The sequence below is a fragment of the Pipra filicauda genome, unplaced genomic scaffold (genome assembly GCF_003945595.2).
Source record: "Pipra filicauda isolate LSUMZ 115617 unplaced genomic scaffold, ASM394559v2 scaffold262_size1072369_pilon, whole genome shotgun sequence".
Classification (NCBI taxonomy): Eukaryota; Metazoa; Chordata; class Aves; order Passeriformes; family Pipridae; genus Pipra; species Pipra filicauda.
Window position 1 is genome coordinate 491023 of NW_024104379.1, and position 10136 is coordinate 501158.

At 44.6% G+C, this 10136-nt stretch overlaps 1 protein-coding gene across 2 annotated transcripts in view; it reads left to right on the plus strand.

The window, feature by feature from the left end:
- MYH9 (myosin heavy chain 9) overlaps window positions 1-8309 on the plus strand; it is a 71141-nt gene extending 62832 nt beyond the window's left edge. For both annotated transcript variants that reach the window (XM_027715077.2, XM_039382246.1), the window contains exons 30-41: window positions 653-805; window positions 1151-1399; window positions 1894-2106; window positions 2789-3001; window positions 3350-3511; window positions 4188-4316; window positions 4660-4748; window positions 4955-5078; window positions 6138-6346; window positions 6769-6877; window positions 7186-7358; window positions 7548-8309. In XM_027715077.2, the coding sequence (XP_027570878.1) occupies window positions 653-805; window positions 1151-1399; window positions 1894-2106; window positions 2789-3001; window positions 3350-3511; window positions 4188-4316; window positions 4660-4748; window positions 4955-5078; window positions 6138-6346; window positions 6769-6877; window positions 7186-7358; window positions 7548-7665 (1941 nt within the window). In that variant the 3' untranslated portion in view covers window positions 7666-8309. The remainder of the gene's footprint in view (window positions 1-652; window positions 806-1150; window positions 1400-1893; window positions 2107-2788; window positions 3002-3349; window positions 3512-4187; window positions 4317-4659; window positions 4749-4954; window positions 5079-6137; window positions 6347-6768; window positions 6878-7185; window positions 7359-7547) is intronic.
- Window positions 8310-10136: the final 1827 nt, after the last annotated feature.

Below are 10136 nucleotides of genomic sequence, written 5' to 3' on the forward strand. Positions count from 1 at the left end.
TTGGAAGGGAAAGGAGGAGCATCAAACTTCAGATACTAAGTGACCTCGAACAGTCCTTGATGTTCTGTCTACTTACTACTCTTTTTTAAAACACAGACTCAAAGATAGGGCACAGTATAAAAATTCTGCACTAGTTTAAAGATTCATTCAGCTCAAGCACTGGCAGCATAAGTCAGTCAATGTTGTTGTGCCCTAAGCTGGTAAATGACAGTGCTGTACACTTCTGCTAATACTGGTGTTGGTTTTGACCATGCTAGAGCACTTTGGCCTGTTGTCTGTTCCTTTGGTACTGGAATATGAGAAAGACACATAGCAGAGTACAGTTTTGCTATTGTTGGGAAAGGTTTTAATACTTTGTGTGCTACTTGGAGGACTTGAGAAAGGACTGTGGAAAGGTTTGTGTGGTAATGAGTATACTTAAATGATTTGACTGTAGGAGAGAATAAGACCCTTCTGAATATTTTATTTCTATACTATATCACTGGAAGACAATTATTTAAATTCTGCCTTCGGTTGGTTGTCTTATCTGTGAATTAAGTTGCATACTTAAACTCAACTTAAGAAGTACTCATTCTGGAGAGAGTGGGTGAGGATTGTGAGCCTTTAAAGCCAAGGAGTGGTGCTGAATTCCACTGGTGTGTTTGCTTTATAGGAGCTGCTGCAGGAGGAGACTCGCCTAAAACTGAGTCTCAGCACGAAGCTGAAGCAAATGGAGGATGAGAAGAATGCTTTCAAGGAGCAGCTGGAAGAAGAAGAGGAGGCAAAGAGAAACCTGGAGAAACAGATCTCTGTTCTTCAGCAACAGGTACAGAATCCCATAAACCAGTGATTTTTGAGAAGAAGCAAAAGTGTCTTGAGGGAAGTAAAATCTAAATGCAGACTTGGCTTCTAATAACACGACCTTTCCTGGGAAAGGGTGATCCTGTGATTTGGGTGAAAGAAGAAATGAGGAGATCTCTGATGATAATCATATGAATTGGTTGTAGATTTCTCTCCAGAAACTCCTTTGGGCATTCAATCATACAGTATTATATGAGGGGGTAGTAGTACCTTCAGAAATGAGCAGACTTATATCCTAAACTTCTGGTGACAGTAAACTGCACATAGCGTTACTCGTGGCGTGGCTTCATGAACAATCTTTGTCCTTTAGGCAATAGATGCAAAGAAGAAGATGGATGATGGTCTGGGCTGCCTTGAGTCAGCAGAGGAAGCCAGGAAGAAGCTGCAGAAGGACTTGGAGGGCTTGAGCCAGCGTTATGACGAGAAGATAGCTGCGTATGACAAGTTGGAAAAAACAAAGACCCGCCTGCAGCAAGAGCTGGATGACCTCGCTGTGGACTTGGATCATCAGCGGCAGATCGTTTCCAACCTAGAGAAGAAGCAGAAGAAGTTTGATCAGGTATGGCTTCAGTCACTGGATATTCAGTAGGTGGATCTTATTGACAGGTCTTCTTTAAAAATATTAAAGCAATACGGCTTGGAGAATGCTTATTTATTTCTGAACTAAGGCGGAGTACGTAGAGTGGAGAAACAAGCTTTAATAGAAGTAAATCAATTCTGTTCTATGCATAGGAAGCTTAGTAACGTTCCTTTTCCCAAAGGGATAACATTTATATCAAAACCAAGATTGAGTTTGAAGCATTGTTTGCAGATCATCTCTGAGAGAAAGTTGGAAATAATAGGTTGGAGGCCTAGGGAATCAGGAATTGTTTACTTGGGGTCATCACAGTTGTTAAAAATGGGGTCCATGCCTCATTCTGTGAAGCTGCATTTTCTTGATTCCTTCTATCTGTAGAAGAAGACTATTAAGAAGGCTCTGATGAAAAGATGCATGTTTACCTTGTTAGAAAATTATCAGTAGTTTCTCAGAATACTGATGCTGTGCTCTTGTAGCTGTTGGCAGAGGAGAAGACCATCTCTGCCAAGTATGCAGAAGAACGGGACCGCGCTGAGGCAGAAGCCCGTGAGAAGGAGACTAAGGCCCTCTCCTTGGCCAGAGCCCTGGAAGAAGCCATAGAGCAGAAGGCTGAGCTGGAGCGAGTCAATAAGCAGTTCCGCGCAGAGATGGAAGATCTGATGAGTTCAAAGGATGATGTTGGGAAAAGTGTAAGTATGAAGCTAAATTTATTTGGGCAGGAAATGTCACACAGGTGATACTGTTACTTTAACACTGTAAAAAGCTTATTCTTGTGGTAACACAGAGGGATGTTGTAGAGAATACCGGATACATTGTGAGTTTGTGAGTGTTATGTTTGTTTTACATTAATAAGGGGGAAAAATGGTTTGGAAGAGCCTGGAAATGGCCCAAATGAGGTACTGACAAACTGAAAATTAACTGGTATCCTTGTGCAGATATCCCTATGCTGTGATCCTGATAAGTAAAATACAGTGATTAGCCAGGCAGTGGAAGACATTAACCCCAGTATTTCAAGACAAAAAACCTTATGTGTATGGAAGGAAAAGAAAAAAATCAGAAATCAGAGACCAAGAAGTATTTTCTTCAATTCTTTCAGAGCCGGAGGTGTCCGGCTCTGATAAGTCTGCAGTAAATCAGGTCTGGGCCGACAGATGCTTTTCTCTTTTTCCCCACCACCACATATACATGACCAGAACTAAAAGTAATTGTGATTCAGACTGGCAGCTCGCATCTGCCCTAATACAAGGGACAGATGCAGTGTTCTGGTATTCTGTGTGATGTGGGTGGCTGTTCTTAGTCTTTTTTGCTGTTAGGGTAGATTAAATTGTCTGCACTCTTTGAGGAAACCTCATGTGTGGTACTGTGCTGTAGGTCCATGAGCTGGAGAAAGCTAAGAGAGCCCTGGAGCAGCAGGTGGAGGAGATGAAGACACAGCTGGAAGAGCTGGAGGATGAACTGCAGGCCACAGAGGATGCCAAACTGCGGCTAGAAGTGAACCAACAGGCTATGAAGGCACAGTTTGACCGGGACCTCCAGGGACGTGATGAACAGAATGAAGAGAAGAAGAAACAGCTGATCAGACAGGTAAGAATTGCTCTGTAAATCCTGAAGGTGTTCTGTACATAGAAGCACTTGTGTCCAAAGATGATTAGACAGACAGTGCCAATCCAGAGTGTTGTTAATGGTAACACTCCAGGCAGCACTGCAAAGCTGTGAGAGACTTTCTCCCTTGTGTGTGTGATTGTTGAAACAGCCTTTGTCTATCAAAGGAACCCGTGAGGCTTTATTAGTGAGGAATGTTAGCCCCATCCCCCTGCCAGGAAGAATGAAGACAAGTCACATGCTTGCACTTATGTTTGAAAGGGGGATGTGAAAAGGGGGTGTTGGGAAATGAAGGAGCTGAAATGCTGATGCCTGTGTTTCTTCACACAGGTTCGGGAGATGGAGGCGGAATTGGAAGATGAACGAAAACAGCGATCCATGGCTGTGGCTGCCAGGAAGAAGTTAGAGCTGGACCTGAAGGACTTGGAAAGCCATATAGACACTGCTAACAAGAATCGTGAAGAAGCCATCAAGCAGCTCCGCAAACTGCAGGTGAGACACTGCAATGGCTTTAACTGTCACCGTAGAGCATTTACCTGGGGAAACAGGATACAGGATTTCACCTCACGAGAACCATGCATCAGTGTCACAAGAGCAGCAGAACCTTGTAGCAATTTACCACAAAATATTTATTGGCATTTCAAACATCCTTCTAATCCCAATCTGCCTGTTTTAACTCCCTGGGAGACAAGCTGTAGGCAAAGTCCGCTCTAGTGCTTGCCTCAGGTCAGTGTTTTTGGAAAGGATTACAGAGCTGCAAAGCTAGAAGACTATAAATAACATTTAGAACCTGCCCCAAGACAGTTCTGTTGTGCTTTTTTTAATTTCTGCAGGCAGTTGTTGATCTGTTGTTAGAACCCTAAATCCTCCCTAAAATGGCCATTCCATTGCTTTGCTAGAAAGCTTCCTGTACCCTCCCTTCCTCTCTCCCTTTATCTGAGAAAACTTTTTTCCCTGCAAATAAGCAGTCCTGTTTGCTTCCATTTATATTTATCCTTGTTACCTGTGAAAAGTGAAAAGTATGATTCCTTTTGTTTTTACAGCAGCCTTTTTGGTGGCTGAAGAGCAATGAATCCGTATTTCCATCCATGTTTCCCATAAGACAAATAAACCCAAGTTGTTCATGTGAATGCTTTAAAATTCATCCATTTGTATTCTCCCTTTTCAGGCACAAATGAAGGATTACATGCGGGAACTGGAGGACACACGTACTTCCAGAGAAGAGATCCTGGCACAGGCCAAAGAAAATGAGAAGAAGCTGAAGAGCATGGAGGCAGAGATGATCCAGTTACAGGAGGTAATGGAATATGCATGCAAGTCAAGGGTTGGTTTGTTTTCTTTGGCCAAGAAGTATATGTAGCGGTCTAAGCTCGTGTTTTATTTCCTTTCTTCTGTGCTTTTTGCTCTGCTCAAATATGAGGTCCACTTCAAAATGCAGAATTTGGCCCTTTCCTGACAGCTGTGGTAGGAGTGTGCAAAGCAAAGGAAGCTGTGGGGTGGAGAAGGGACAGACTGTGTCATATAATTAACTTTGGATCTTGCTAGAGACCATACCAGCCATTACCAGTAACTACTTTTTCCTATGCTGCATTAATTGGTAGCTTCCTATTGGATCACTGACCGTCTCGTTTCCATTCCAGGAACTTGCAGCTGCTGAGCGTGCCAAGCGCCAGGCCCAGCAAGAAAGGGATGAGCTGGCTGATGAGATTGCCAACAACAGCGGTAAAGGGTGAGTAATGTTCCCCATTTAAAGGAGGAGGAGCTGCTTTGAGAAAATACTTTGCAGGCTGTTATTTTTGTGTAGACTGCAGCACACACTCTATCCCCTCTGCTCTGGAAAGACTGAGCTTATTTTGTATACAAGTGGTGGATTTTCCCCAAGGCATTGATGCCATCAGTGCTGCTTTAATGCTTTCATGATTCTGTGTCCTATAGAGCACTGGCCATGGAGGAGAAGAGACGCTTGGAGGCACGGATAGCTCAGCTGGAGGAGGAGTTAGAAGAAGAACAGGGCAACACAGAGATAATCAATGACCGGCTCAAGAAGGCAAATCTTCAGGTACCTGTTCAGGCTGCACCATGCCAGTAGGGGTTCTCCAGTCTGTGTAAATTGTCAAACCACACTCTGAGTAATGCCAGCTGCTGCTTTTTGTACAGTACAGGCCCTCAGAAGTCCAGAGGTGTGAGCAAGATGAAACTGCTGAATACCATGATACAGGAAATAGCAGCCAAAACTGATGTTAACTCACTGGTTTTGATAATTTTAAATCATTAGGTATCTGGAATAATCTCCCAAGTTTATTTAAAAAGAAAAACAACAAACCAACCAAACAAACCCCACCCAAAAAACCCCTCCCAGTCCCTTTTTTCTCTACTAAGGGGTATTGAGAAAGAGGATCCATTGCATGTTGCTCCAGCTTGACGTGCTGAACAATGCCACAATGTGTTTGGAAAATTACTTTTCTGCCAGTTCTATGCTATTTCAAATGGACTAACCATATGAAATTTGTTAGGCTGCTATAGAAACCATGATCTTAATCTGCCTGTTCTCTGCCATATTTTGTCTGCCCAACTTTGAGAGTCAAGCACGTTGTTTTCTTAGTGCTCCAAAGCCAAGGAGGCTGATGGTTTTCCAAGTGGCTCATTTGCTCAGAGGAGAGCCAGAGCCCTGGCTTGGAAGTAGACCGAGTTCTTGCCCTTTCACTGTTGCAAGTCAGTATTTTTAAGATGCTTCTTTGTAGTGGAAGTAGACAGACAGCAAATAAATGATAAATTAGTAAAGCACATGTATTGGATCCACTTGCTTCAGGATTTTTGTAATTCAAAGACTGAAGTGTGAGACCATGGTCTTCACTCCAGAGAGCAGTGTACGTGATTGGCAAGTTTAGTTAGCCCTAAGAGGAGGTTGATAAACCTGTTATTCAAGGAATTATTTTGAAAATCTGGGTAAACTAAGGTACTTTGAGAAGTGCCCTGCCTGCAGACAGCTCCCTCTGCATCAGTTATTCCAAGTATTCAGCTCACGCTGAGGGTTCTTTTTCTTTGCAAGTCTGAGAAATAAAATCAGCCTTTCAGGCTGGAGCACTGGCTGTGCTGAGTCCTTTACCTCTCTCTGCAGATCGATCAGATGAACGCCGACCTGAACGCCGAGCGCAGCAACGCGCAGAAGAACGAGAACGCTCGCCAGCAGATGGAGCGCCAGAACAAGGAGCTCAAGCTGAAACTGCAGGAGATGGAGAGTGCTGTGAAGTCCAAGTACAAGGCTACCATCACAGCCTTGGAAGCAAAGATAGCGCAGCTGGAAGAGCAGTTGGACATGGAGACAAAGTATGTTCTAGTAGAAACTCTGTTTTACAAGCTTCTGCCCACTCTGGAATTTTAGGCTCTTTTGAAAAAATTTTGATTTGTCTGAGTGAGAGCTTCATCCTAGGTATACTGGGTAATACAGAAATAAGATCTTGGCAAACCTTCCTTGTTTTTCACAGTAGAGACTTACAGCTTGTTCTGGACTTAACCACTCCTAAAACTGCAGCTGTGATACACTTGCTGCCCCGCTGTAGCTTCAGGAAGGCTCATATCTGTGTGACATCAGTGTCTTTTGGTCATTTCTGAGAAACATTGCTTCCCATCCCTTTTTTTCCTGAATTAAGGGAGGTTTTGCTATCTTCTTGTTTCTAACTTGTCAAAGTCAGGTCATTTATTGGGGGCAATGGGCGGTGTTGTCTGAGCATCCCTGTGTTTGTGTGTAGGGAGCGCCAGGCTGCCAGCAAGCAAGTGCGCCGTGCCGAGAAGAAGCTGAAAGATATCTTGCTGCAGGTGGATGATGAGAGGCGTAATGCTGAGCAATTCAAAGATCAGGTGGGTATAGTGACCTGCAGCATGGGGGAAGGATTTCCCTGCTATGACTGAGGCATTGTCTGCGTGTAACAGAGGTCTAGCATTAACCATCCTATGGATTTCTCTTATTTTCTGTCACTGTAATAATTGCAAGATGAGACAGATGAAAATGTAATGCTTTTAAGGAAAAGACCTCTCAAGTCCTAGGCAGTTCCCTTCAGAAAGGGAAGAGAGGGCTTTGGAAACTCTGCTTTTTGCTGCTTTAACTACTGTGCTGTAACTCTGGAGAAACATTGATTTCTTTTTTTTTTTTCTCTGTACACACTCAGGCGGACAAGGCAAACATGCGCTTGAAGCAGCTGAAACGCCAGCTTGAGGAAGCAGAAGAGGAGGCCCAGCGAGCCAATGCATCCCGTAGGAAGCTCCAGCGTGAGCTGGAGGATGCCACCGAAACAGCCGATGCAATGAATAGAGAAGTCAGCTCCCTGAAGAGCAAACTCAGGTAAGGCAGAGCATTTTGGGCCATTCCTTGGCAGCCAGTCCAGCGAAGTCTTGCTGCAGCTGCTCCCGGTGGCAGCTGCCCACAGCAAACAGCATGGCAGGTGCTTCCTTAACCTCTATGCAGAGGCTGCCCTGTGCGGTGAGTTCAGTGAACCCTTGTGTTGCTGACATGCTGTCTGTCCTTCCCCAGGCGCGGGGACCTGCCATTTGTCGTGACTCGTCGTATTGTCAGGAAGGGTGCGGGAGAGTGCTCCGATGAGGAAGTGGACGGCAAGGCAGATGCTGGTGAAGCCAAAGCTACTGAATAAGTCCTCCCATTTGACCCAGGTTACACGTGAGGGAGTGACCCATTCAATCCCCCTCCCCTCTTCCATTGGACTTTCGGCAAACCCTCTCCTAAATTGGCTGGGGATCTGCAGAGCAAGCCCAGATTTGTGTATCTGGAGCCATCAGGCATCTGTGTTCCTAGTTTTCTCCTCTTTCCGGTTTCTAATCCTCTTTGTATTTAATGCCAAAGAGTCAGGGTTCTGAAATCTGACCAGCAGTTTGGCTACTACAAAGGCCTGTAGAACTGTCTGTGCCATGTCTGCTGGTACATCCTTACACAGTTTGGAGGGAGTGGGCTTAGGGAAAGATTATTTTTGCTGTAAATCTCCTTTTGTCTTCAATTCTAGCTGCAGGGAAGCTCCTTCCTGTATTTTTTCCCCTCCCTCTTTGTTTGCTTTTGGCAATCATGTTCAGTGACCTCAGACTTCTGCCTCTTTTAATCTGCCCACCCACATGGTTTGGGAGCAGTTTCAGGAAAAACGGTGTGCTTTGGCCATGGCAATTTGCCCTTTCTACTTTCACATGTTTCCAGGGAGGGGTGAAGAGGGAAGCTCCTCTCAGGACCAGTTACCTGGAGGACTTGCCAAAGTTGTCTTTTCTTCTTTTTTTTCTTTTTTTTTTTTCCTTTGTTTTTTTCCTTTGTTTTTTTTTCTTTTTATTTTTTTGTCATTTTTCCCTCTTCTTATTTTTCCTGTCTGGACAGATCTCTAAAGTGCAATGATGTCCTGTTAGTGTCTCTGCCTCTGAGCGGTTCCATCTGAGTGTGGACCAGTAGTTAATGACGGGCTGGGGAAGCAGAACAATGTCCTTGTGCTTGTCTGAGAATCTCTGGGGGACCAAATATATTTAATGGTAATAGACAGAATCTAGAGGAATTTAATGGGGTAGTGGGCAGAGGGTGGGGATAAGGGGAGGGAAATTCCTCTTATTGACATGTCCAAGCCTCTTGCACCTGCTCTGTAACCAGGGGTTGGGATTAGTTATTGTGCACCATTGACTAAGAGTATATTAAAAACCCTTTAATCTGCACAGATATATGTAAGGCCTTTGTATCTCTTGTAATAAGTAATTAAGAAAAAAATAAAGGTCTTTATCACTGCCTTTCTCTCGGGACCATGGTTATATATAGATAGTCTTTACTTTTCTACACCGTACACTGGTTGCTGGATTTACCTGTATTCTTAACCATATTGTATATGCTGCATTTAGACCTACTTATGAGCAAAGTAAAAATAATTAAATATGAAGCACCATACTGTATGCCTGAAGCTCTCTAATGCGGGAGCCTCGTGTCCCAATTGCTGTCACAGAAGAATTTAAAATTTTTTTATATAATAAAAGTGCCTTAGCATGTGCCTCAGCTGTGTGTCACCACTACAGTCAGTAATGGTTTACTGGTGCTCCACTGATGATACCAATAAAGATTATCCATGTGCTGCAGTCATTGTTCGTGTGTTGCCCTTCCCTCCTGTCCTGGGTGTGGTGACGACCGTGTGCGTTACCTCCGGAGGTGGTGTCTGGTGTCGGAGCGTTGGCCTGTCCTGTCACAGCACTGCAGACCTCCCCTGACACCAAGTGACCTTCTGTAGCTGAACTGGCCTGTTACAGCACCCTGGGTGTACCACCAGGGTAGCTGGCAGTGCCCAGCACGGGGCATTTTGGAAGAGATGATGCACCTTGTGCATGCGCTCTCTGAGGGTTACCAGTTCAAAACACAAGGCTGTGAATTTAAGCTGAGCCAGCTCTGTTCTTGGCCTGAAGATGGTATTTCTGAGTCTGTAACTAACAATATGCAAACAGACTCTGCTTTGCTCCTATTTCCAATCTCTGGAGTCGCTGGAAGGTAAGGATAACGGAGGAGGCAGTAGATATGTCTAGAAGTCTGTTTTAATGAATGGATTGTCAAAACTGCCTTTCACTCATCTTTGAGCTTGTCCCCAGAAAATCTCCTTTTTGTTGCATTTTCGCTAGAAATTGAGAAGAACTGTGAAGAAGAATGCGCTGGTGTTTTGGTCTTTCTGGCCCGTTGAAGTGCCACAGGTGTATTCTGGTCCTACAGCCACAGCATGAGAAGCTGGCATGCGACACCAGCACCTCGTAACTCTAACCTTGTCCCCTCCCTGTGCTGGCAGAGATTTAAACCTTGAGAAAGTCTGAGTTACAAGTTGTGGTCAGGGCTGGGTCAGGCAGTGATGGGGAAGGAAGTGCTGGCACTCACCATGAAGGGCTTGGTGCAGCCAGCAAGTGCTGCTGCCAAGGTCAGTGCTGGCAAACGAGGAGCGGGGAGGGTGCAGCTTACAGTAAACTCCTTCCCAGGGGAGCACATGTGTCTGCTGCTCCCAAAGGGTGGGATTTCTGTCTAAACAAATGTTGGGAGGGGAAAAAAGTCTTGTCATTAAGAAATATAAGTGTAAGTAGAAGTTAAAAAATCCAAGGGGGTTGCAGCCAGGAG